This window comes from Phyllostomus hastatus, unplaced genomic scaffold (genome assembly GCF_019186645.2).
Source record: "Phyllostomus hastatus isolate PE091 unplaced genomic scaffold, TTU_PhHast_1.1 phas_contig_210, whole genome shotgun sequence".
Taxonomy (NCBI): domain Eukaryota; kingdom Metazoa; phylum Chordata; class Mammalia; order Chiroptera; family Phyllostomidae; genus Phyllostomus; species Phyllostomus hastatus.
This window is the reverse complement of record NW_025333737.1, coordinates 26,792,299-26,819,895: the sequence shown is the minus strand read 5'-3', so window position 1 is coordinate 26,819,895 and position 27,597 is coordinate 26,792,299. Positions and strand designations below refer to the sequence as shown.

Genomic DNA, 27,597 nt, shown 5'->3' with positions numbered 1-27,597 from the left:
ACCACATTTGTGTGTTTCAAGGTAGATGTCTGTCTTCATCACTAGACTGGAAACCCCTCGCAGGGACGAGGATGGTGTCCGTGTCCTCAGTGCTGGGCGCCCAGCGTTCAGCACAGTCCCTGCTTACGGTAAGTTCCCAGTAAGCGTAGAATAAGCAGATGAATTAACAGACGGGTAAAAGCCACATCTTCTTCTCCTTAGGTGGAGCACACGCAGACAAATGTCCCATTAGCGCTCAGCAGACGTTTGAATAGGTATTGACAAGAGACACAAAGATGTATTGCAGCTTGAACTTTATTGGTTTGGCTTCTCTGGGGTACCCAGGAGTGGGGCCGAGGCAGGAGCCGCGTCCGTGAAGGGCAGAGTCCAGCAGTCCTGAGCTGGGTTGAGTCCATCACTGCAACCTGTGGGGAGTGGAGAGAGGAGGGTAGTTATCAGCTCGGCATCTGCAAAGTGAATTTCTCCTGGTGCCCAGCCAGAGTTGACCTTCTCCTGCCTCCAAATTACTTTTTTAAGTATAAATAATCAAAACGACGTTTAAAGACCACAGAGACCATGACCCACCTTCCTATGGAGATTTTCTCATCCTCTCTTCTCTGTTGTCCTGGTGGCCTTCCTCTCTCCCTTCTCATCCTCTTCCAGGAAGTCCTCCCACATTTGTCCCCTCACTCCCTCCCTAGCTCCCAGGCACCGAAGTCTAAATGTACTTTGGTTTCTGAGCCTCAGTGTCTGCGTTCTGAATGAACGTCCTGGCTCACCCTTCAGGTGGCCTGGGTCTCCCCATGGCATTTAGCGATCCCTTTCTTCTAGAACAGAATGGACTGGATAGATGCCCTTCCTGGCAGGCGGGGTGCTTTCAAGGACCATTGAGGCCAGTGGCAGCTACAGAGAAGGGCAACGTCGTGCCTCCAACTCTATCGGTTCTGCCGCTGGGAAGGCGCCATGGCACAAGGGAACGGAGGGAAAGCTCCACCCTGGAGCAGAGGAAATAGGGCGGGCAGGCCTGTCCGGTGGGCCCGGGAGGTGAGAGCAGCACCGCACTCAGAGGAAGCTGAGGAAGAAGAGCAAGCAGTCCTGATAGTTGCCGACATCACTGAATTCTTACTACTCTACAGATGTGGCTCTCAGCTTTTTCCTTGCCTTGTCTTACTTAAAACCCACAACAGTCCTGTGAAGTGGTTTACACAGCCCCGGTTTTCATGAAAACACGGAGGGTCAGAGAGTCTAAGAATCTGCCAGCGCAGGTTAAGGTGAACATCTGAACCCGTGTCTGACCCCCACGCCCAAGCTGATAACCACACGCGAGACAGCCCGAGCCTCCCGCCTCGGCCACCTGAGCCTGCAGAGCTCCGTCTGATCCGCCATCCAGGCCAGCAGCTCCGCAATCAGAAAGTTCTTCAGCGAATCTTCGTCACCGGGCTTCTTGAGCAGGGCGCTGCAGAGGAGAAAGCCTCAGGCAGGCCGCCTTCGCCTGGGCCGCACCCAGAGAGAGTAAATACAGGGACCGGCATGGCGAGGGGGCAGCTGGGGGTGGGGCAGGGAGTCAACACAGCTGCCACTCAGTCACCTCGGCTGTAAAGCTCCGGCCCATCTGTCTGCCGGGGTGCAGGCCCCTCGGCACAGGCAGAGCCCGACAGAGCTCTGGTGGGGCACGTCCAGCCCCTCCACCTCCACAGGGATCCCAGATTGCATCCTGACCCCCAAGGGATGATTTGGTGAATACTTACTCTATTTTTTTTTAATTTGTATTTGAGTGAGGGAGAGAAGAAGGGGGAGAAAGAGAGAAACACCCCTTTGTTGTTCCATTTATTTATGCATTCCCTGGTTGATTGTTGCATGTGTCCTGACCGGGAATTGAACCCGAAACCAACCTGGATGTGTGGAAACAACACCCTAACCCACTGAGCTCCCCGGCCAGGGCGACATTCACTCTTCATGACGACCTGTGCTATAGATGCCTCGGCTTCCTCAGAGAGGGGGTAACTGATTGCAGGGACTGGCCATGGGCAGGAAGGTCCCCGTTCCATAAATATCCTTCTTGACGGGTGGCAGGGAGAAGTGGGGAAGCCGGTTCCCGAGGTCTCTTTCACTGTCCCTCTCCTGAACACTCACTAAGTCATCAATCTTAGAAACCCTGGCCCCCAAACTCCTCCCAGGACCCCACCCCCATTCCTTCCAGGCCTCTCCCTTAAGCTTAGGCTGACCTCCAAGAGTTCAGTGAAGACCCTTCTTTGAACTCCGACTGGAAGGGGCTGCTTATCTGGGGCCTGGCCCTACTCTGGAGCCTGGGAGCGGGAACAATGAGGTGGGGGTGGGTCAGGAGGCCCCACACCCCTCCTTCCCCTGTGGGCTGACTCACCCCCGCTGCTCCCTGGCCTCCTTCTTCCTGTTAGATTGATGGGCCAGCTCTGGGGCCTGGGCCTCCCTCTGAGCGATGCTGTGCTTCCAGCTGGTAAGATAAAGATAAGGGAGTGGGTGGCGGAACAGAGGGTACCTCTCCCTTCACTCACCCTCCCCACCGGGCTCATCTTCAGCTGCCAGTGACCAGCTTTCCAGAACCCACCACGCTGACCGAACAGCAAGGGCCTGGGGAGCTTTGGCAAAGTGATGGAAGTGGGACGAAGACGGTTTGTTCTGTTTCCAAGGTCCGAAGGGGCCGCCACCCAAAAGTCTTCGGCACCAGCTCAGCTCCCCCTGCCTTCATCCCCAGCCCCCTGGACATCCCTGGCGAGCCCTGCCATCTCCACGGACCCCCGCCCCCCCAGGTGGAGATAGGGGCAAGCTGCCCTAGTCCCGCCCCTAGACGGGACTGCTGCCCGAATCGGGGGCCGCCACGCTGTCCAGCCCCTTGTCGTCGTCTAAGTGAGAGGCGCCACCTGGAGCTGTGCATCGCGTGGCGCGTGGCCACCTGTGGCCCCCGGCCTGCCTCCAGGAAGGGAGACTGAGGCTCCGGCAGCGGAGGGGCTTGCACAGCGACTCACTCGTTCCTCTTCCCCTTCTGCGCCAGCAGCCAGTTCACAAAGTCCTGTTGGCGGATCTTGTCCATGGCGATGCTGTAGTCACTGATGAAAGTCCCCTCGGCGTACCTGGGGCCTCGGGGTCCCGAGCCTCTGCCCTCAGCATGGAACCTGAGGGGCCCGGAGGGGAGAGACACAGAAACCAGGGCACCATGAGGGGGGTCAGGGGGTGCGGGGAACCACAAGGCCAGCGTGAATGACTGACTGTCTCGGACCAGAGGCCAATGTCTGAAAACGAACCGGCTGATTTGTTGGGACTCAGTATTTGTGAAGACACCCTCTTATCCATGTATTAAGCTGCTTGGACTTCATTTTCAGCTTAAGGGCCCACTTCCTGCATCCTCAGTGTGTGTGTGGCTCTGGCTTCTGGGCGACGAGGGATTGGGGGGAGGCCCCTTACCCCAAAGGGCTGAATCACAGTCCCCTCCTCGACTTCCCTTGCCCCGGCCACACCTGCCACACCTGGCTGAGGTCGTTGGTCCCCAGTCAGTGCCAACAATAGTGAGTCCTTACACGTGAGACGGGGCCTCTAACACACACTCATTCAAATCCTCACACTGCCGCTAGCGGGGAGACACTATCTGTACCCCCTTTTGTGAATGAGGAAACCAGGGTGCAGAGAGGTTAGTGCAGCGCACAGCACAGGTGGCAGGCCCAGGATTCACCCCCAAGTGGCCTGGGCCCAGGGCTACGTCCTTCCCCACGACACTGTGTCTCCTCGCACGTGTCTCTGACAGCCGTGCCTCAAGTTTACGTCACCGAATCGACAAGAACGTGCATCTTGTCCTTGCCTCCGAGAATGCCCAGCTCTTTACTTGGCTAGGTCTCTGTGGGTCCCCCAAACACAGAGCCCCCTGTTATGCTCATTCTTAACACTCCGCTTTTCCTGAGTACTTACAGCAGTTTGCCGTGTGCCTAGGTGGGGTCTTTGTCTGTTTTGCCCTTGGGCGTGTATGCTCGAGGGCAGGTGGCCTTTGAGGGCCACGCTTCAAATGTATCCCCCGCTCCTGGCGCCCATGGGGTCCGCTATAAAATTTCATCAAATGGCCCTGGCTGGCATAGCTCAATGGATTGAGCTCGGACTGTGAACCAGGCATCACAGGTTCGATTCCCAGTCAGGGCACATGCCTAGGTTGCAGGCCATGGCCCCCAGCAACCACACATTGATGTTTCTCTCTCTCTCTCTTTATCTCCCTCCCTTCCCTCTCTAAAAATAAATAAATAAAATCTTTAAACATTTTTCATCAAACGCATACATAAATGAATGGTGAAGGGAGCTACTGTCACCTACTTCAGACACAGCCACTGAGAAGTCCTTCCAGAGATCTAACCACCATCTCTCCTGCTGCAACAGTAGCTCCCCATAAATATTCTGTCCTCACTCTGCACTCACACTGCTGGCAGACTTTCCCCTGGAGCTTCTCTCCTCTTGGCCTGGGATCATGCCTCCCTTGAAAGCCAGGAGCCAGACATCCCCTCCGCCCCGGCCCCCTTCCTGGTGGCTGGCCCTCCCTCCTCACCCCTACCTGGAATGACCCTCTTCTTCATCTCCTAGCACCACTGCCAGGAGCAGGGACACCAGCAGCAGAGAGATCTTCATGGCTAGTATCTTCCAAGGGTTGCTTCCTGAGCTGAGAGAGAACAGGACCAGGATGAGGGGGAGGCACTGTGCAGAGGGAACAGCTGGCCAGGCAACGCGCTGCTGGCACCCCGGAGCCCCCGGGGGGGTTCTCAAAGCTGGGGACACTGGGCCCTGGGGTCTGGAGCAGGATGTGTGTTAGGGCGGGGCGTGCAGGGCATGACAGTCAGTAACTACCAGGAACAAGGGGTCTGGCCAGGAGGTGAGCCTTCTTTCTGTTTTGTTTTTTAAGTGGAGTCTGAGTGGGGGGGGGGGCAGTGGGGAAGAGATCCAGGCAGAAGAAAGCAGCGGAGGCTCAGGTGCCTGGATAGCCCCCCTTCCCGGCTCCTGCAGCGAGACATCACAGGCATGTGGTTTGGCAAGATTCTCGCCCCCCTCCACCCCCACCCCCGCCCCAGGAGCCCTCCGGAGTTCATACCAGCCAGCCTTCCAGCTCTCAGATCGGCCTGTCACCTAAATCATCACAGCCCCCGTGCCCTAAGTGAACACCACACGGAGAACCACCCCGCTCTCCCCTGTCAGACTTCACTGTCTCGGCTCAGGGAAGTTCTCTCTGAAGTCTGACCCCTCTACAGAGGGCTGGCCCCACTTGGTCCAGGCGGTCTTCAACGGAGACGGAGAGCAGTAAGGAGCCTTCCTCCCAAACCCCAAAGCCAGGCTGAAGATGGGCGGGCTGCCAGACCTCATCTTCCTGCCTTTGTCCCTTATTTCTTGTACAGAGGGAAGAAAGTGGGGTGCTGGGCACCGCAGGGGTGCACAGGCCCCCCTCTCCCCAGGGTCCCCTGTCCCAGCCTCTGTCTCACCAGATGTTCTCCTTCCCAGCTCTTCCAGGACGGGGTGGGGGTGTCTTCCTCCTAACGCCGGCCCTTTGGAGCGCACCCCCCGGAGGTCTGCTGCACCTCCTTTATATCCCAGCATCGAGAACCCCCTGATTAGCCTAAAAGCATCTTATCTCAAGAAATGAAGCCTACAGCTCCTGCCACATTAAGTCCATTTTACACGTAATAAAGTTTCCCTTTCCAGCTGAACTGTGCTAATTGGTGATTAACATTTGGGTGTTTCCAGCTGCTATCTGGGCCCGCCCGTGGGTAGGGACCTTAAGTGCCCCTTTTTACTCCCCCTCCTCCCTTCAGAGCCCGGGTCCCAGCGTTCTTCTCTCACCGGCGCCCTCCGTAGGGTCAGGACGGATGCCCCTGCTGAGGGCAGATCTGGGTAAGGCAACCCTAGCTGGGGAAGGGGACACCCCCAAAGACAATAGGCTACTTCTGGGTGGCACAGGGTGGAGCTGCAGGCACCCCAGCTCTGGGGAGCGGCCCACAGCTTTGGCAACGGGGCGGTGTGCGGCTGGGATTTGTAGGAGGGTGTCCCAGCTGGCTGGGGAAAGACTGGAAAATGAGAGGGCAGCAGGTGGCGGGAACAGGAAGGACAGAGGTTCCCTGGTGGTAGCTGGGTTCGCTGAGAACTTACACTCAAACTGCCTGCCTTCTTAGGGGATGGACAGAGTAGAGAAAAGAGGCACATTGAACCCGGCAAGGAGATGAGCAGCTACGGCTCTACTTACCCACGAAGGGCTTCGAGATCCAACGGCATCTCTTCAAGTGCCCTCCTCTCCTACACGGGGGAGGCCTCCGGTCCTGTCCCTGCCATCAGCCTGGGGGGCCCTGAGGTCATGCCGTGACTCTCATTCCCCCAGAGGGCTCTCCAGGGCTGGGGCTCGGTTCCCCGGATCACAGTGGGGGCTCTCTGAGATCAGGGGGAGGGACCAGGGGCTGTATCTCCCCGCTCCTACAGAGGCTTCCTGAGGCTGAGGGCTGTGTCTGCCCCCTCAGATGGAAGACCCATTGGGGTGCTCCCCTGGCCTTCCTCCAAGTCCTTGGCGCATGGCTCTGTCCACAGGGGCTCTCAGTCTGGAAGGCACGGGGCACAGATGCTTTTTCTGTTGACCCCCAAAGCCTTCTTCCCAGGCTCTCCATTCACCACATGCCATGGGTACTTGGAACCATAAACAACGGAGCTCATGGCAACTTAGACTCTTCTCGAAAGGAGCAGGCATGAACCAAGCCAACAAAAGCAAGTGGGGGTCTGGGTTGGCGGGGGGGGGGGCGGGAAACTACAACCAAACTCTTGCTCTGCTTCTTAGTTCCATGGCCTGATAAAGGCCACGTTCATGTTCTTTCCAGGTGAGCTCCCCAGCCCAGGAGCAGCTTCAGCATGAAATTAAGTGCTTGTGTGGGATGGCAGGTAACTGGACCAGGAGGGCAACCCCCCTCTGCTTCCTAGAAACCTTGGCCGCCCACCACCTATCTTTCACCGTGTGGAGGGACTTCTCACTGGGCAAGTGCGCTGAACTCCATCTCCCAGCTACCAGTGGGCAGTGATTAGACATCCATTCAGCCCCGGCCTCCAAAGGGCATGCGGGGGCTGCTCGGGGTCCCGCTTCCTGCTGATCTGCACCGCTGATGGGCTCAGAGGGTGTGTCCAACCCCTGGAGGCCGAGGGTCTCCGAGATGGTGGGCTTCATTCTCTGGCCTGACGCCACACCAGAGTCAAGGAAGGTTCTGTGATAGGTTTGGTAGCCCCGAACCCGGCCTGATTCTCTGTGGGTTTGTTTTGGGGGGTGGGCTGCTCAAAAGGCCAGTTTTGCTTTAAGTCCCCCCCACCCCCTCTTGGAGGAGACCTCTCTGCAGCCCCCCTCCCTGTTTCCCTTTGATCTCTGGCTCCCATGCGGTGCAGTGGAGAGCACAGACTGGGGAGAATGTGGCCTGGGCCCTGGGGGAGAGGAGGGATGTGGGGAGGACCAGCTGAGGAGATCAGAGAAAATGCCAAACTCCCAGGGGAGCTCACGGCTCCACCCCACACACCCCCAGGGCACGTTGGGAGGGCAGGGAATGGCAAATGTGGCCTTGAGAAGTTTCTGGGCACCAAAAGGGCCTTCGGGACTTGATCAAAATCATGCAATAAACCCCACTGGCATCTTAGCCAACCCACTCACTCCGGGAGGAGAGGTGTGCCCTGGTGTGCAGAACTCGGTGCAAGGCGGGGGGTGTATAAGGATGGGGAGCTCCGGAGGTGGCAGAGCCCAAGTCTACCGCAGAGAACTTCCAGCATGTGGGGGGGGGGGGGCAGAGCGGACCCCTGCAAGGAGCCCAAAGCCCAGAGCCAAGGGCTGACGGCCCAGGCAGTTGGGGAGAGGGAGCGGTGGGGGCGGGGATGTCCGAGGAGCCCCGCAAGTCCAGGAACATGTGCGTGTGCGAGGAAGAGACGACGGCAGGGCTGTTGCGAGAGAACCCAGGGGCCTGCTTCTCACACCCTCCCGGCTTCCAGCCAAAGCCCCAGAACGAGAGCAGGAACAGCGGGAGCGCCCTTGGGGGTTGCTGACTCCACCAGCTCCAGGTGGTGAGTCACCAGGCTGCCACCCCCCCCCCCCCACGGCCCGCAGGACCACCGCAGACATTCCAGGCCTGGCTCTGCAGCCAGGCCCGGGTGACTCAGGCGCTGGCTGCAATCTCTCTGAGTGGACTGTGCTTTTGAAGTTCCGTTGGTCGTGGAGCTCGCTGACTGACTCAGAAGGCAGAATGCTCCTCTGATCTCGCTTAAAACAGGTGGCAGATGTATTTTCCCCCTTCAGAGGAGACAAGAGGTGGCAGGAACCTCACCAGTTTTGTCGAGTCATCTGGCCTGTCTTGATTCTTAGAAGGACGACCTGTAGCTCTCCGCCCCAGTCGCACCACAGACGCAGCGACGGTTGCAACCACCCTTGCCCACACCACCGGCCCCAGCACCACGCGGGTGAAGACAGACGGACACTTTCCAGAACGATCTTCAAGAAAGAATACGCCACCTCCAGCCTCTCTCGGCCATCTGCTGCAAGGGATCATTTGGGAAGCCCCCTCTCAGTTCTAACTCCAGTCCCTCTTGCTGTTTTCAAAGGCTATTTTGTTTGCTTTTGTTTGTCAAGAAAAGAGCTCAGTGCTTAGTTGCAGCCTAATCCATGGGAGGAGAAACCCACTGAAGAGTTGGAACTGGGAGGGGCTGCCGAAGGTTCTTACTTCCAGGGAGGGAAAGAACTGGTGATGCATTTAGGATAAAAGGCCAGAGGGCTGGACTCCCAGAGAGAGCAGCATTCTTAAGCCCGTCTCTGTTCCAGGGGGGAGTCCATCCCCCAGAAAGGAGGTGGTGAAAGGGAGGGCTCTCCTTCCCTCTGGCTTGCACCGGGACACGGAGGAAGGAGCGGTTTCCAGGGCCCCCGGCGGACACTCCCCTCGCACGCACACGCACACGGATTCCTGCAGTGGGTATGGGGAGGCCCTTCCGCAACCCTCAGTTTGGAGAGATGAGTAGCAGGATTCCAGCCTCCACGCCACCGCCTCACCGCTCCTGAGTAATGTTTAACTTCGGGCAGAGCCCTTACTCACTCGGAGCCTCAGCTTGCCTGACTCTAAACTGGGGAGAAGGAGACAAAATCTGCCCCGCCTGCCTCTCGCAGGTAAGTGCGAAGTTACCTCGTTAGCTTGGAGGTCTGGGGAGTGCTGGCTGGTGGTTTTCTTTGGAAGGTGAGAATTACATAAGGTGAAATGATAAAGCTGGCTGATTCAGCCCAGCACCTGGCACAGAGGAGGCTGGGAAGTTCCATCGGAGGAGCAGGGGTTGGGGACAGACTCACCCGTGCTAGCCAGCGAAGTGACTAGAGCAGCTCCTTCTGTGCTTCAGTTCGCCTTTCTGTAAAATGGGGGCGGTAACAGTTCCCACCTCAAATAAAGGATGTAGGGAACATGGATACTTAGTATTACATTATATGTAATACAAGATACATCGTATTACATTATATCTTGATATGTTAGTTACTGTTTGCTGCATAACAGACGGTTCTGAATGGCAGCAGTTTGAAACAAGGAACATTTATTATCTCACAGTTTCTGAGGCTCAGGAATCTGGGCGTGGCTCAGCTGGGTGGTTCGGGCTCCGGGTCTCTCCCGAAGTCGCGGTGAGCTACCAGCTGAGCTGCAATCTCAGAAGACTTGTCTGGGGCTGTAGGTCCCCTTCCCAGTTCACGTCTGCGACTGTGGACTGCTCCCCAGGGCTGCTCACCGTGGGGCTTCTTCCCCCAGAGCAAGCGCAGGCACCGGAGATGAAAGCCCGAATGCCTTTTAAAACCTAAATCCAGATGTGGCCATTACTTCAACTGCAGGGCACGGGTCCCGCAGACCAACTCTGGTACGATGTGGGGCGGACTGCGCGGGAGCCAGAGATCCGTGGGGGCCACCTCAGAGGTTGGTGGCCACGTATACAGGGAGGTAAAAGTAGGTTTAAGTTGTGAGTACATGAAATACAGAGCTAATAAAGCTATTGTCATAATCGTAACCTGCGTATCTTTTTCCATAAGAACGCCTGTGAACCTACTTTTGCCCACCCCTGTATCATCAGCCCTAAAAAAAGCATTGACCACCATTGCCATTATTATAGAAGATGCTAGATTCATTAAACATTCCTCATTGTCATAAAATATGGCCGTTGAAAATCTATGTATTTTAGTCTCTTTCTCTCCGTAAGAGTGGGAACTGAGCTGATGTTGGATCCTGAAGATACACAGAGTGAGTCATTTCTCTGATGTTTTGCAGAGTACAGATGTCGGTCTTTCACATTCCGAGAGGGCACTGGGTGGTCAGGCAGCCAATACGGCATGGGACATACTCATACTAAAAAAAAAAAGTTTAAAAAATGTTGTTTATCTGAAATTCAAATGTAACTCAACATCCAAATCTGGCAACTCTACGCGGAGAGCCTTTTGAAACCCCGGCACCTCAGTGCCATTCCCAGAGTCATTCATCTGGAAGTTTTTAAAGCCTTTCACTTGGAAACCATTTAAAACTCACAGGGAAGTTGCAAAAATAATGCAGAGAACTCCAATATACCCACATACTCAACAATTTTTAAGATGTTGCTACTTACGTTACATCTTTCTATTAGCTACCTTCTCAGGAATTGAGAGCAGACACATACACCTGTTTCTTTACCACTTAATATTTGCATGTATGTTTCTTCTGAACAAAGATACTCATTTATTTACACAAACACAATCAGTACAATCATACAATTCAAGTGGTGTAACATTGACAGAAAGCCTATAGTCCACATTACAGTTCTCTTCGATGGTCCCAATAACGTCCCTCTGGGTGTTTCCCTCCCTTATTAGATGCAGGCCAGGACCGAGCTGCATTTCATTGCCGCGTCTCTCCATCCCCATTCACTCCGTCTCTCAGCCTCTCTTTCCCATGCCACTGACAGTTACGCTGTAGAACGCTTCTCAGTCTGGGTTTGTCTGATGCTTCTTCCTAGCTGGATTCAGGTTTTGCATCCTGGCCAGAACACTAGACAAAGAAAGGTGTGCCCTTGTCGCGGTATCCCACCCAGAGGAGCTAGGTGTCTGCCCGCCCGTGATTGATGACCATTTTGATCACCCAGTCAAAGAGTTGTTGAATTTTCCCACCGTGCAGTTGTAGTTGTTCTTCCTATAACTGATAAGCCTTGTGCAGGGAGACACTTTAACATTTTTTTAAATTGATTTTAGGGACTAAGAGGAAGGTGGAGAGAGAGAGAGAGAGAGAGAGAGAAACATCAGTTTGTTGTTCCACTTACATATTCATTGGTAGGGTGTTTGTTTGTTTGTTTCCAGAAAGAGAGAGGGGAAGGGAGGGAGAAACAGAGGGAGAGAAACACTGATGTGTGGGAGACACATCAATCGGTTGCCTCTTGCGTGCCCCCGACTACAAGCAGGCACGTGCCCTGACTTGGGAATCCAACCAGTGACCTTTTGGTTCTCAGGCCAGCACTCAGTCCACGGAGCCACACCAGCCGGGGTTATTGGTTGATTCTCATATGTGCCCTGACTGGGGATCAAACCCACAATCTCGATGTACGGGGACAAGGCTCTAACCAACTGAGCTACCCAGCCAAGGTAGAGAGAGAGAGAGACTTTTAGACAATGCAAATACCTTTTTCCTGGTCAGACCTCCCCCACCCTCAGATATACTTAACCACTGATGATTCTTGCTTAAACCCATCTCTATTATGATAACAGAAAATGGTCATTTTCCAGTTCACCACTCCCTCCACAGTACTGGGATTTGAAAGCACAGCACTTTTGAGGTGTAACTGACACGAAATTAACTGCACACATTTAATTGAAAGTGTACAACTTAACCCGTGTTCTCTCTCATGAAACCATCACTGCAATTTATGTAGCGAACATAATCTACCATCCTCAAAAGTTTCCTAGAGCCCCCCTCTCCTATCACTTAGCTAGTTTCTAGTTGGGCTGTTACAAATTAAGCTGCTATGAATATTTGTGGGCATGTCTCTCTCTCTCTCTCTCCCTCTCTCTCTCCCTCTCTCTCTCTCTCTCTCACACACACACACACACAGACACACACATTTTAATCCCAGACAGAGGACATTCTTTTTCATTGAGTTTATCAAGAGAGGAAGGGAGAGAGAGAGAGAGAAACATCTATGTGAGAGGGAATCGTTGACTGAACCGGGGATTGAACCCTCAACCTTTGGGTCTATGGGATGATGCTGAGACAAACTAAGCCACATTGGCCAGGGTGACATACGCTTTTCTTTTTTGTGGGGGTGGTGGTGGTAAATACCTAGGATTGGAGTATGTTTAACTTTTTAAGGAACTGCCCAAGTGTTCTCCTAAGTGGTGCTCACATTTTACATTCCCACCACCTGTATAAAAGTTCCAGTTCCCCCACAGTCTTGCCAAAACTGAGTGTGGTCAGTCTTTTTCAATTTTAGCTATTCTATTAGGTATGTATTGGTATCTCATTGCGATTTTAATTTGCATTTCACTGATGACTAATGATATGAACTATTGGTTCATGGGCTTATTTGCCATCTGTATATCCTCGTTGGTGAAATATATGTTCACATGTTTTGTCCTTTTTTGGGGGGGCGGTATTTGTTTTTTGTTATCGAGTTTTGAGATTTGAGATACAAGTCTTTCATCAGACACATGATTTACAAATAGTTTCTCCCAGTTTGTGGCTTGTCTTCTCACTCTCTTAACAGTATCTTTTGAGGGACAGAAGTTTTTCAAATTCTGATGATGTCCAATTTATGAATTCAGCTTTTTATGAGGTGTGTGTGTGTGTGTGTGTGATATCTGAGATGTCGTTGCCTAGCTCAAGCTCACAACGGTTTTATCCTAGAAGTTTGAGAGATTTTGGCTCTACAGTTAGTTATATGACCTAAATGATCACATTTAGGTATAAGATTGAGTTAATTTGTATATAGAATGGAGCATGGAAAGAAGTTTGTGTTTGTGCATGCTCCAGCACTATTTGTTAAAAAGATTATCCTTCCTCCACTGAGTTGCCTTTACATTTTTTGTATAAATTGTGATGTATGTGTGGTTGGATTAGGATGTTTAAATGCTCCATTGGTATAAAGGCAGGAGCACAGACTTGGGGTCCGGGCGTAGCTGACCTACAAGGTAGAAACAATACCACCCACCTCAGGGTGCTTTCTACAATTTACAAAGTTCCCCCTCTGCCTCTTGTGCGCCCCTTCCAGGAAGTGTACTAGAATGGGAAAGTTGCTCTTGAGTAATGTTTTTATTTTCTTTTTTTTTCCATATTAAAAATATTTTTGGTCCTGGCCAGTGTGGCTCAGTTGGTTGGAGCATCGTCCCATAGCCCGAGAGGCTGCAGGTTCCATTCCCAGTCGGGGTGCACACCCAGGCGGCAGACCTGGCCCCTGGCGGGGTGTGCAGGAGAAGGCAGCCAATCGATGTTTCTCTCTCTCTCTCTCTCAGCAATGAAAAAACATCCTGGGGTGAGGATTAAAAATATATATGCTCATATTTTCCATGGCCAGTGGTTCATCTGGCTGGAGCGTCATCACCATGCACCAAAAGGTTATGGGTTCGTTTGATTCCTGGTCAGGGCACATGCCCAGGCTGCAGGTTCTGTCCCTGTTTGGGGGGCAACCATGGATGTTTCTCTCTCTCTCTCCCTTCCTTCCTCTCTCCTTCCCTCCCTCTTTCTCTCTCTGAAATCAATGAATCAATGAACATATCCTCAGATGAGGATTAAAACATTTTTTATGAAAAATTTTTTGAAAAGATATTAAACATTTTAAAAAATGTATTGATTGATTTTAGAGAGAGAGAAAGAGAGAGAGACCGATTTGTTGTTCCACTTGTTTTTGCACTCATTGGTTGTTTCCTGCATGTGCTCTGACTGGGGATCGAACCCACAACCTTGGCATATGGGGACGATGCTCCAACCAACAGAACGACCTGGCCACAGTAAAAATATTTTTTTCAGCTACAGTTTACATGAAATATTATGCTTTATTAGTTTCAGGTGCACAGCATAGTGGTTAGACAATCATACACTTTACAAAGCGTTCACCCTGATATTCCCATATCCAACTGGCACCATACTTAATTATTACAGAATTATTGACTACATCCCCTAGGCTGTCCTTCACATCCCCCCAAATACGGAGTGCTTTACGAATTAGTGTGTCATCCATCCTCGTGCAGGGTCCATGCTAATCTTCTCTGTATCATCCCAATTTTAGTGTATGTGCTGCCAAAGTGAGCCCTTGAGTAATGTTCTGCAAACCCTTAGAACCTCAGTGTTCTAAGAGGGAGGGAAGGAAGGTGTCATGGGCACCATGGTCTCCATGAGCTATTTGCAGGCAGTGAGAACATCTAACACACATCAGACATGTGCTCCCGGCAACTGGGCAAATTCTGATTTCAAGCGCCTTTGCTTCTGGTGGGAGCAGCGTCACCGCTTGCTGTCTGTGTAGTGCAGGAGCTCCGCTGAGACACGTATACGTCTCCACAGGAGCACCGTTTGTTACCAGTTGACCAATGGAATTTTTTGATAGGCAAGATTTTTGGAAACATTGGTCTCGTGGAGAAAGAATAAAGGAGATCTTAGGTGGTGCAAATAATGGAAATCACTCAGAGAAACACAGCCACATGGATCCTGCCCCATGTTTTCCGAGGTTTCTGCAGCTGCAGCAAGAGCCGCCCAGGCTGATGAAGAAGCGACGGGCTTCACCCCTTACAGGGCACCAGCGAATGCAAAAGGAGACGAACATGACTCAAACATAGGTGTGCAAAGGGGAGGCGTGTCAGCCAGAGCCAGGACAAGCTGGGAAGGTGTGAATCTAAGGGCTTGCTTCCTGTTGTTTACCTTGCTGGTCCTACGTTTCAGCACATGGCATCTCGGAGTATTAGGAATAAATGTGTAATTAATCAGTCCTTTAGCCAAAGTCAAGCCCCAGCCGTGATTGATCAGAGTGAGTTGCAGTTAACCCTCCACCCTGGTTGCTAATGGAAGAATTTCTGGCTGCATCAAATCTTGGAATGGCGGATGATCTAGAACTATCCCTTTTTTGCCTTCTAAAGGTATCCTCGGGTGACTCATTTGTTACAAAAGTATCATAGACAATCTTGACATCTTGGAAAATATAGCAGAGTCAAGAGAGCGAGAAATAGGGAATGGGAGAAAGAGAGGGGAGCAGAGAGAAATGTATCTATGTTCTCAAAACCAGAGTTAACTATTTACACTTTTCTCCAGGTTTTTATTATTTCAATTAGTTTTTATGAACTATTTATACTTAACAAAGATAACGTGACGTTTCAAGAATAAAACCACGAATGCCTGTGCATCCACCACTCAGTTGAGAACTGGAACATCCGTTTCCAGCACCTTTGAAGTGCCCCGTGCGACCCTCTGCAATCACCCCTGCGCTACTTCCCCAAATTAACCCCGTTCTGGCATTTTATTCATCATTCTCTCTCTTTTCTTTAAAGTTTAACCTCTTTTGGATGCATCCCTAAACAATATATTGTTTAGGTTTGCATATTTTGAACTTCAATAAAAGGAACCATAATAATATGTATGTTCAGTCTGTATGTGTGTGTGTGTTTTTTTACTGGTTTGTTTTTATCGGCATGGTGGAGTTTGCACACGTTGGCATAGGTTGCTGAAGTTCATTCATTGTCACCGCCCACTGGTACTCCATCGCATAGCTATCTATAACTGACTCTCCTTACCCATTGTCCTGTTAATGACCATGTATGGTTTCTAGGTTTTGTTATTATACACAGTGCTGCTGTGAATATTCTTGTACACCTCTCTGGTATTCATGCACAGCTTCTGTAAGGTAATTTCTAGTCTTTCAGGCACATCTCTGTCTTTTTTAAAAAGATAGTTCCAATCATATGAACTATATGTGTGCAAGTACTCTGTGATGCGAGCTTTTTGTAAACTTCCCTCCACTTTTTTAAAGCTGTTTTTAAAAACAAATTTCATGGTTACATAATATTTTACCAGATGCCTGTGTTTAAAGTTACTGGAAAATTCCCCTGTTTTTAAGCATGCATGTGTTTTTTTCCCCTTTGAGAGTGATAATTAATGTGTACATTTATTATCTTTTTTGAGGTTTTGAAAGTTTTTTTTTACCTTTTTAAATCATGGTAAAATATACATGACACAAATTTACAATTTTAACATATTTTCAGTGTAAAATTCAATGATAGTAAGTACATTTCCTCTGTTGTGAAACCATCCCATTATCCATCTCAAGAACTTTCTCACCTTGCAAGTTGAAACTCTGTACCCATTAAACACTAACGCTCTACCCCATCTCCTCCTGCCAGCCCCTGGTAACTTCTCTTCTACTTTCTGCCCTTGTGAATTTCACTGCTCCATGTATCTCATGTAAGCGCAATTATATTATATTTGTCCTTTTGTGTCTGGCTTATTTTACTTAGCATAATGCTTTCAAGATTCATATGTTGTAACAAGTATCAGAATTTCATTCCTTTTTAAGGCTGAATAAAAGGACTTATATACTAGATTTTTGGTAGGAACGTTACTCAAAAGTGTAACTTCTAAGTCAAATAGTAAGAATTTAGGAAGATTTTTGTTGCCTGAATATTATTCTCCCACACAGCCATATGGAATGTTTTATTTCACTCTATTCTTGCTAGTAAGGAGTATTACACATTAAAAATGAAAACACCCGACTCTGCTCCTTGGCCGTGAGGCTCAGTTGTTTAAAGTGTCATCTCATACACCAAAGAAGGTTGCAGGTTCGATTCCCAGTCAGAGCACATACCTAGATTGTGGGTTCTGTCCCTGGTCAGGGTACATACGGGAGGCTACTGATCTATGTTTCTCTCTCTCACATCAATACTTTTTTCTCCCCATCTCCTTTCCTCTCTCAAATCAAGAAACATCCTTGGGTGAGAATGAAAAAAAACAAACAAACCCCACTTTGTTGTTTTTATGACCTGCTTAGTTTTTGTTTTAATTTAGCTTGCTATAAAAACTGCTTTCCCTTTTTCTTGAGTGCTCATAGCTGTATCCAAACCTAGAATATTCAGTCAACTTCTGCTAAGGGTGGCTGGCTTTCCCAGACATCCCGGGAATTACCGAGACGGAAGGCTGTCTCGGGGTGGCGCTTTTGTTTTGGATGACGTACCAAATAACAAATCTTGACACGGTTAATGGGGAGCTAGCTACAGTCCCAGATAAAAAGACCCGAATAGAGTTCCCGGCAGGAGGTGCGCGTGGGCTGTGCCTTGAGTCCATCAACCTGGCTGCACCATCACGGGAGAGTAGGATGGCAACGGGCTGAGGCCACGGACTCCGGCGGTTGCCACGGGCTGCCTGAGACCCGAAGTTGAGAAGAATGCCAAAGCTACACGACCAGGCAGAAGGGAAAGGCTGCTCATCAGTGGGCACTGGGCACAGCACTGTTGTGGGCGCCAGACTAGGAAATGACAAGCCCAGAGGGAACTCTGGGTTGCTATCCATTTAAAAAGAATATATATATAGTTAACATACAATATATTAGTTTTGGTTGTACAACATAATTCTTCAACGTTTACATGCCCAATAAAGCGGTCATGATAAATCTAGTAACCAAGTGTTCTCCATACAAAGTTGTTGCCATGTCACTGACCACGCTGTACATTACATCCTCGTGACTTCCTTCCCAACAGGAAATGTGTGCCTCTCCTTCTCCTTCACCTTTTCTGCTCTTCCGCCCACCTCCTCCCTGGCAACCACCAGTTCGTTCTCCATATCTATGAGTCTGTTTTGTTTTGTTTTGTTCTTTAGATTCTACGTGTGAATGCAATCACACAGCGTTAGTCCTTCCCTGTCTGACTCCTTTCACTCACATTATCCCCCCCAAAGTCCCCCCATGTTGTTGTAAATGGCAAGATCTCTTTCTTTTCCATTGCTAGTAATATTCCATCGTGTATACGTAGCTCATCTTCCTTATCCATTTATCTATTGCTGGACACTTAGGTTACTTTAATGTCTAGGCTACTATAAATAATGATGCGACGAACATAGAGCTGAATACGCCTTTCCAAATGAGTGTTTTTGTTTTCTTTAGAGGGATAACCACAGGGGAATTACTGGGTAGTTCTAGTTTTAATTTTTCGAGGGACCTTCATACTGCTCTGCACAGTGGCTGCACCAATCTGCACCCCCACAACTGGCGCACGTGGGTCGCCATTTCTCCACATCCTCGCCAGCACTTGTTTGTTTGTTGCTATTTTGATGCAGACTGATCAGCCCTTTGAATGACTGAATTTACCTGTATTTCATCGGATGATTGTGGAGTGCATTTACAAAAAATAAAAGAAAAAGGGAAAAGGAAGGAAGGAAAGAAGAAAAAACACTTAACAGGCTAAACACAGCATTTTATCTTATCGTAACAACCCTGTCTTCTCAGCTAGCACCAAAAGATACTTATTTAATGTATGTTTTGGACACCTGTCAGCACTGTGTTGGACTCCCCAAGTAATTTCTAGTTTCTGCCCTCAAGAATTTGATACATAAAGTGCTAATAACAAGGTTAGTTATAAGCAACATATGATGCAGGAAAATAATACAAACCAGTAAGAGTAGCCAGCGAATGTTCAGACAATACAAACCGAGAGCACAGGGTGGAGGAGCTCTGACTCACCCTGGGGTTCCCACTTTGGTGGATAAAATATTTCAAGCATCTCTGACACCTTCCACGTCCCCAGAAATAAATTTGAATGATAACAAGTAGTGATGGTGGGAGAGGCAGAAGGAAAAGGGAAGGAGTGAAATAAAAAGATAGAAAATTTGGAGAGGTATGTTGATTAAAAGGAGGGAAGAAATGGACTGAGGGGCAGAGGAGCCCACGAATACTAAAACGGGGAGGAGAAGTGACAGAGAAAAAAGAAAAATTGAAAAGAGGGTAAAGGTAAAGGGGGGGAGGAAAGGAATTGACAGTGTCGGGAGTAGGAAGAAAAATGGAGGAACAAAAGGAGGGGGGAGGGACAGAGAGGGGAGGGGCAGGGGGAGGGGCAGGGAGGAAGAGGAAGATAGGGAAAGAGATCATGAGCCTTATTTCAAAGCAATTTAGAAATAACTCTAATATTTGTTTCCTATACACTTGACAGACACATTTAAAATGAAAACTTTAAAAACTTATTCACTAATTTATCCTATGACCGTTGAGCAAATACTTTCAGGTTTTACTTAATCGTGGGGGTTGTGTTAATAATAATCCTTAAAAATTTGAGGATGTTTAGGGAAGAGGTGGGTGGACCCAAACTCTTTCTGAATTATCAACCCATGAAAACCAGAAATCACGTTTAGAATTGAATCTCAGTTTAGTCAAATAATCAGTTTAAAAATAACATACTATTAGACTAGTTTCCTTTTCTGTATAAAACTGGTTTTACAGAAACAGATCTAAGTGTTTCTAATGAATATTTTGGTAATAAAATATTAGTAAAATAGTGTGTGTGTGAATTTTTTAAACTTAAAAAAAAACATAGCAACATCTTCTCTTAAGCACTTTGAAATATTTGAGACAACTCCTGAAAAAAAGAAAACCCTAACTAGAAACAGGAGTAAAACTAATTAATCTTATAGGCAGGAACAAAACTTTAAATATACAAACAAAAATAATTTGCTTTCCAGCCAGGAAAATTCTTTTAGTCTTAAAAAAGTATAGATATTACGTAGGAAAAATCAAATTACCTCCACACCATTTGTAATTACCTCCATGTTGTAATTGATTCATTTTGAATTAAACTCATTTAAATACTTTGAAGATATGTAGATTTCAAGAACAAAATTGTATTATTGTCACTTTAAATACTATTTAGGTATGGATTCTTTCTTTTGTTGCTTTTTACAATTTTATTTTGAAAAATAACACTTATTTCCCAGTCTTTTTTTGAACTGTACCTTTCCTGCCCCCCTACAATGAACCAGGGATCTATTTTGCATTTTGTGCAAAATTGGGATTAAGCAAAGTTGTTCATTACTTTTTACCCAGATAATTTTGGAGTGAAAAAAGGCAGCAGTAGAGGAGTGTGTGGAATGTTACTGACATTTATTTTACATGTGTCAATAGAGGCTACTATGGTGCAGTTTAATTTACTAACAAATTGGATTTGGAAATACCCATTTTTTTCAAAGTTAATAAAATAAATTACTCCCTTACTTCTCTAAAGGTTTCTAAACTGCAAACCTAAGCTCAAATAAAAAAATTGAGCAGTTTTGTCACACGCTGTGTGACCCACAGAAAAACAAATGGTCATTCTTACAGTTATTTTTTCTCCTTGAGTCTTTTCTATTTCTGGAAAAATACATTTCTTTTTAAGATTTTAAACAATGAACACTTCAATGATAATTTGAGGAAACTTTTCTTTTCTGCTTACAGTTTTATTACATTTTATGAGTTATCTTAAGTACATAATGACCCTTATTTATTTGACAGCAAAAAATGCTGCATGTGTTCTTAACTGGGGCTATTTTACAGTTTTTCAAAGTTTACAGTCATTTAAAAGAACCCCACTAAAACTTCAAGTTACAGGAAGAAACAAAATATCCCAAGGCAGTAATAATGAAGAAAAAAAACAAGCAAACAACAAAATAAATAAAAACCAAGCAAACAAAAACAAATGCCTTCAAAAACTCTGAAGTCCAAACAGCCATGTCAAGAAATGTGAAAACTTTTTCTGTATTTTATAGAAACCATAATTTCATTTCAAAATCAATTATGGTTCATTAGAAAATAAAAGAGAAAAATGTCTACTTTAATGTATTTCCCTTCTAATTGCTTTCTAACTTTTTGTTTCTTTTGTACAACAGGCTAACCTTTAAAAACAGAAAGTCATTAAAAAGATGGAAAAGTCATTGATAAATGTTCGGTTTGAAATGTAATATATATTCTTGGGGTTTATCCAAAGGAGTTAAAAGAGGAAAAAGTTATATTTTCCTCAAAATCTGTTCAGCACTATTTACAAAAGCAAAAATAAAAAAAAAGTTGCCATAACTTTACATATCGAAAAATAACAATTAATGATGAACTTCCATCTACTGTACTAAATGCTACAAGTTTACTAAAAATGATAGTTATGACAATTCTGAGGCAGCATGGGAAAATGCTTACGATACAATAGCAAGCGAAAACAAAATATAAAAATAAAATAACAAACTACAAAACTATCAAAATGAACAAATGCTGGAAAGACACATTTTAAAAACAGTTAATTTTGTATGACAATGGTGAAATTGATTTCTTCACTTTGTATTTCCAATTTTTAAAAAGCTGTTTTAGTCTTACATTTTTTTCCCTCTGCATGTATGTTATGTTCACATTGAAGGAAAAAGGATCAGAATCCCACCTTTAAAATGGAGTCAAGTTTCAGTGTTTCTGAATTCTGAGGAAAACTGAATTCTGAAACTAGACCAAAGACTTTTCCAGGAAAAGTGAAAGAGAACAAGAAGTATTATAAGAATAATTTGAAAATGATGTTATTATTGAATTGTATAAATTATCATATTATTAAAGAAAACAATTTATCCTGTAGTTACACTTTTCACTCTCATCAACTAAATTTAATTCTGCACTGAATCTTCTTTTCCAAAGCTGTGTAGGAAAAAAAATTGAAAATAAATGTTTATTAGTTGTCTTTAATATAAAAAAAAAAACAAAAAGGAGGATGATAAATTATGGAGTCCTAAGTCTGCCCATTTTTATCCCTAACCTAGTAATGTTTGACAAGGATAACCCTTCTCTTAGGTTAATTTTAGTGCTGGGCTCACTCAGAGGGGCGAGATGAAGTACCAGTCCACAACCCTCAGCCCCCCAGCCCCAGTCTAAAGCAGCCAGGTCACTGAGGCAAGACTGATTTGGGGGCAAAAAAGGTCTGTATGTAACCAACCCCAGCTGTCTCCTCCCCCTTGTGCTCCAGCAGCCTGTGCCTCTGCCCAGACCTCGGAGAGGGGGGTGGGGGTGGGAGCACTAGAATTCAGTGAAAACAGCTGATTTTTAAAACAAATCAGTTTCCCTTTAGCAGTGGCTGGCACGTTTCTAATTTTAAAAATTTATATTTTCTGTTATTTTAAAAATTATTTTCAGCTCACATTTAGACTTCTAATATATATATTTTTTAAAATTAAAAAAAAACCTACCCATGAACTGAATTCCATTTTTCCTTGAAAAAAATGTGCTTCCCTTTGAATCTAGGATGGGAAAAGGTGGGCTGCATTTTACAGGCGTGTGGAGGTCTGGGGGGAGGTTTTTGTGGGTTGTAACTTGCTTTGGTTTTCGACATAAAGAGGTAGCGTGGTGGCTGTGTTCCCCAGGGAGAGGTGCTTCTAGTAATTCCTTAAGATTTAAATGAAACGAAGGCTAAACAGCACTTTCTGGGAAGTGGGATGCCCTGCCTAGTACCCTCTTTCTTGTCCCCCAATAGAACAGAAAAGATTGAAGGAGGGTAGGGCTCCAATTTAGGAAAAGGCCAAGGAACACGGCCGCCTTTCTTGAGACTATCTTAGCCCTCTCCAAAGTGCACACAACACCAAAAGTTCCCAAGCAACAGATGCACACATTCTGGCCGAGATGATTTTTTTTTTTTCTCCTGGACTTTTTATCCTCTGAAGTCTCTTTGCTTTGCAGTTTCTATCAGCTTGTTTTTCATTCAAAATGTTTATCGAATGCCTACTACGTGGCAGGTACCGATTCCAGCTCGTTGGTTTTCAAGTTAAGTGTATGGTCAGGAGTTCATAGTCAGAAGCAGAGGGGAGGGTGGAAGGATGGGTGGGTGGTGGGTGGGAGACACATGTTGCCCACCTTCTTAGACAGAAGTCTTTTTTCGACTCGGCAACTAATTGCTTATAGTATTTTAATTTCTGTTGCCCCATGGAAAGGAAAAAAAAAATCGCCAAAACAAAAACGAGACAAACACGTGGCTGGCTAGAACAAAACGCGAATTTGGAGGGTCGGGTTTGAAGGTGGTGGAGACAGAGAAACCGAGTTGGAAGCCCTCCCCCGCACCCACGCCAAGCCCCATTTCTCTCCGACGCGCGAGGAAAACCGGGAGGGGGACAAAGGTGCGGCGCGCCGCCTGGAACTCCCGACTTTCGAACGGTATAAAACCGGCAGGCAGAAGAGCGGTGCGCACAAGTCGGAGTGAGCTCAGACTCTGCAAACAAAAAATAAGAGAAAACCTCAAGGCATTCATATCGATGCAGCCAACACGTGTTTCGGAGTCGGCCCGGGCCGCCGGCGACTGAGACAATGGGGTCGGGGACCGGGAAAGGGAGAGTGACCCCCGGCCTCACCTGCCCTCGCAGCACGCGTGCCCGGACAGAATGATGTGCCCCTCCCGCAAAACCCGAGCTTCCGCTCAGTTCGAGGAGCTTCTGGCAATATTGGGGGTCCACTCCCCGCTCTCCAAGAGAAGGGGGCTCCACGGCCCCCGGGGCGCGCTCTCCACCCCCCTCTGCGCCGCCTCAGCCCCCGCCACGGGAAACTCGCCGGCCAGGCTGGTCCCCGGGCTCGGGACCCCGGGGGCGCGTGGACCGCGCGTCCCGCTCGCCGCCGCGTCTCCGAGCCTCCGAAAGGCGCGGCGAGCTGCTCCCTCCCCCAACGCCCAGACTGGGTGCGAGCGCCCACGTGTCGACCCTTGCCCATTCGGGTCGGTCCCTCGGGATCTCAGGGCCGGAGGCTCCGGAACGAGTCGGTCAAAGGCGAGGAAAGAGACCAGGGCGGATCCTCTTCCCCCTCCGCAGAAACGGGCGGGGGGCGGACCGCCGCCCCCTCCCCGAAGCTCCCGCCCCTCGCTTCCCCAGCGCCGAGCGGAAATTGCCCCCTCCCCCCGCGGGTCTGACCTGGGGACGGGGCGGGGCTTCGCTCCTGGCCCCTCTCCCGCCTTCCCGCCCGGATCCCAATCCCGCACCCCAAACAAAGTTCCGAGACCCCCGCCCGGCGCGGGGAAAGCGGCTGTCGCCGTCCTGGGCGGAGGGCGGAGGGCGGAGGGGACTCCACCTGTCTGTGCCCCTGGCAGGGCTGCTGGAGGACGGCCCGGGTCTGCACCCGGTCACTCCCTTTCTGAGCCCTCCCCCTTCGGTTCGCCCGGGTCTGCTCGCGCGACCACTCCCCGTCCTCCTCCTCCTCACCCCTCCCTCTCTCGTGGGGTCATCTTGGGCCGGAGCCGTGCGTTCTCCCAGGACCCCGAGACCTTGTCGTTCCGCAGGCAAACCCCGGGTGCGATCCACTCTTTCTCCCGTGGGAATCCCGAAACCTGATTTCCTGCGGATCCCTCGTTCCCAACCGCGATTCCCCGTTCCCATCCTCCAGGTCCCGCTCTCGCAGGGCCCCTCCATCCCGGATTCCCGGAGGCGAGGGAGTCTCCCAGGGCTGGGGCACCGAAGGCCGAGACCCTCCCCCAACACACAGAGTTAAAAATCCAGGGAAAAGGCGCCTTTTTTTTTTTTTCTAAATCATCGGCTCGCCGGCTTGCGCGACCCCCTCCTGAAGACCCCAGAGTCCTCGGCTTCTCTTTGTCTATCTCCGCGGTTCCCCGCCTGTCAGTCGGTAGCAGTTAACCGGGATAGAGTGGGCAAACTACCCCCTCCACCCACTACACGAATAAAAAAAAATAGCCGTACATTTTACATATGAAGAGGTGGGAGACTCGGGGCCGACCACCCTCCCCCAGCTAGGGCCTGGGTAGGGGGATGGGTGGGGGCGGGGCGCCTCCCTAGGGGCCAGATTCTTGCAAAGGAGGAGGGGGCCAGTGGAGCTCCGGCAACGCAGCCCCACCCGCCGGGCTGACTCGAGGGTGAGTTGAATGCCCCCCCCACCCCATCCACCCTGGCGCGAGATTAGTAGGCTGGGCTGGGCTGGAGGGTCTAAGGGCCCGGAGGCGTCGGGGGTCTTCCCCTTCAGGGTGGGTGGGGGCTTTCACCACGTGGCTTTGCCTCCCCTCCCACCCCCGCTCCATTTTTTTTTTTTTTCCAAGTCGATTTTATTTAGAGGCGGCGCCAGGGCGGCCGCGGAGAAACGTGACACACCAGCCCGCTCGGAGGGGTTTCGGACAGAAGGAACGAGCTGCGCCGCGTCGTCCGCCTCCCCGCGCGCCGAGGGCACTTCTCCAGGGCCTCCCCGAACTCCCCTGCGACCTCTGCGCGTCCTCTGGCCGCCCTCTGCGCCCCGGGCTCCGGACAACTTAGGGGTGGGGTGCAAAGAAAGTTTGCGGCTGCCGCCGCCGGCCGCCCGCCTGCCCGCCTCTCGGCCTAGGAGGCTCGCCGCCCGCGCCCGCCCGCCCGCTCGGCCTTGCTGGGGACCGCGTCCCGCCCGGAGCCCGCCACCATGAACAAGCTTTACATCGGCAACCTCAACGAGAGCGTGACTCCCGCCGACTTGGAGAAAGTGTTTGCGGAGCACAAGATCTCCTACAGCGGCCAGTTCTTGGTCAAATCCGGCTACGCCTTCGTGGACTGCCCCGACGAGCACTGGGCAATGAAGGCCATCGAAACTTTCTCCGGTAAGAGTGCGCCCATCTCCCCGAGGAGCCACGGCGAGGTTCCCGAACAACGGAGACCTGCCCCCCTTCTTTCTTGCCCGCCAACTCCGCTCTTCCCCCGGCCTGCGCACTGGGCTTCAGGGCCCACCCTCCACCCACCTCCTTCGACGCCCCTCCACCCCAACCCCCTCCCGCCCCCACGTGGAAACATTCGGGGTCTCCTCACCCCTTCCAGCCACTGTAGGCTTGGGTGAGGTGGTCTCCGTGCCCCCCACCGACGTGGCGGGAGCCCCCAGGGGTGGTAGTGGGGGGGGCGCCACGGGGGCCACCCCGTCCGGGCGTTATTTCTACGCCGGCCCCTCCCTGCCCACGCCTGGCGCGCTCCCCCCGCACCCCAGCTCCCCTTCCTCCGCCCTAGGCCTTTGCAGCCGGGCGCGGGGGGCCCCTCTCTGTGTCCCGTCTCCCGGGTCTCCGTGTGTCCTGCAGCCTTCGGGCAGGACCTGAGAATGCGGATTCCGCCTTCCGCCCAGGGCCTGGGGCTCGAGCCATTTTGATTTGAAAGTGGGGCGTGAGCGGCTGTCGCGGCGGCGGCGGCGGCCGCGGGTCGCCATGCTGTTTCCCGAGACGCGAGGCTGGGCCGGGAGGCGCGCGCCGCGGCCGTCAGGGACCCTCCCTGCGGGCCCCGCTCTTCTCCCCCAGGGCCTCTTCTCCCCACCGGCTCGACAGGTGACCGCTCCGCCGCCGGAAGCCCTCCTCCTTTGCTCGACGCAAAGATAAAGTTTCATTTTGCGGCCCCCTCCCCAAAACACACTTGGAGAGAAAACGGGCGTGCTTCCTCGGCCGGCCTCTCCTCCCCACGTCTGCAAGCCTTGTGGGCAGCCCGGCCGCACGGATGCCCTAGCACTCCCAAACCGAGCTCCCAGAGCGCTGCACGACTCAACGGGCCTCGGTGAGATAGCAACAGAACAAAAATTAAGAAAACAATAATGAATTTGCAGACACCACCATTCTCAGGGCGACCTTGCTCATCCGGCTACAGAACCCATTGCCTGGATTTCTAGGAAGGTCTCACAATCCCAAGAACTCTTGAATTATCCTAATGTCTTTTTTTCTCCTTCCTTTTCCCGCCCCCCACCCTGTTCAGGCTCTCATATTTTTTTTTTTTTTTTTTTTTAATCTTTAGGGAAAGTAGAACTGCAAGGAAAACGCCTAGAGATTGAACACTCAGTTCCCAAAAAACAAAGGTAGGAAAGAGTTCTTCTCTGGGGAGAGGGGCAGCCTGGGGGCGCTGAGAGGCTGTGTTTTAGGGGTCCTTAGTGTGTCTCCAGTGGAAGAAACCCATTACTGGCCTTTCCACCCCCAACTCCGGATGTTGGGGGCAGGGAAGGAAGATTGGCCAAGATCTTGTAATGGGTGGTTTACAGCTTGTAAAAAAAAAAAAAAAAAGCTGGGGCTAGGGTGGGCTAAGAGATGTTCCTTGGAGAAGTAAAAGAGTAGAAATCAATAGGGAAGAAACCCTGTGAAGTTTGTTCAAGGTGTGTGGGGCCATTTTTGTGAGGAAGCTAAAAAAACGTCTCGAAGAGTTTAGACTCATGGACATGTTTGCAGCTTCCTGGCAGGCCTCAATTTCTGTTTTTTCTTCCCCCACCCTTCCCTCACTATAATTTTTAAGTGGCTTGGGGGGTCCCCTTTGACTCTCTAAGGGAAATGGAAGGAGTTCCTGCCCCCACCCCAAATTCTCTTAAGGCTTGTGCAATATTTTAATATTTCTGCAACAGGCGTGGATATTTACAGACCCCCTGCCCCTAGTTCCTCCCAACTAGATTTTGCAGAGTATGCTTTGGCTGTACTGTCTTTTGCAAGCCCCCCACCCCCCACCCCACCCCTTCAGCCCATTGTTACAAGGGGACCATCTGGGGTGAGAGCTTTGTGTTCAGGCTGTGAGCTGGGGCTCTTTGGAGGATCTAGAACTCCCTGGATGAATGGGGTGTGTGTGTGTGTGCGCGCGCGCGCGCGCGACCCAATACCATTTTATCCTCACTTCAGCAAAGTGAGTCGGTTACCTCTGTTGTGTTACCCCCCCAAACCTA

At 50.0% G+C, this 27,597-nt stretch overlaps 2 protein-coding genes and 1 non-coding gene across 3 annotated transcripts in view; 1 reads left to right on the top strand and 2 right to left on the bottom strand.

Annotated features, from left to right (window-relative positions):
* Positions 1-394: 394 nt before the first annotated feature.
* Positions 395-5,509, bottom strand: LOC123817178 (gastric inhibitory polypeptide). The gene is made up of 6 exons (XM_045836736.1): positions 5,460-5,509; positions 4,544-4,648; positions 2,982-3,128; positions 2,360-2,449; positions 1,334-1,435; positions 395-404 (listed from the first exon to the last, which is right to left on the bottom strand). Exons 2-6 carry the CDS (start codon positions 4,615-4,617, stop codon positions 395-397), a joined length of 423 nt encoding a protein of 140 aa, XP_045692692.1. The 5' UTR covers positions 4,618-4,648; positions 5,460-5,509.
* An 8,651-nt stretch (positions 5,510-14,160) lies between these two features.
* Positions 14,161-14,271, bottom strand: LOC123817841. Its single transcript, XR_006785540.1, has one exon. It is a non-coding gene; the product is annotated as a U6 spliceosomal RNA (small nuclear RNA).
* An 11,082-nt stretch (positions 14,272-25,353) lies between these two features.
* IGF2BP1 (insulin like growth factor 2 mRNA binding protein 1) overlaps positions 25,354-27,597 on the top strand; it is a 36,310-nt gene continuing 34,066 nt past the window's right edge. The window contains exons 1-2 of the mRNA XM_045837032.1: positions 25,354-25,528; positions 26,691-26,751. Of these exons, the coding sequence (XP_045692988.1) occupies positions 25,354-25,528; positions 26,691-26,751 (236 nt within the window). The remainder of the gene's footprint in view (positions 25,529-26,690; positions 26,752-27,597) is intronic.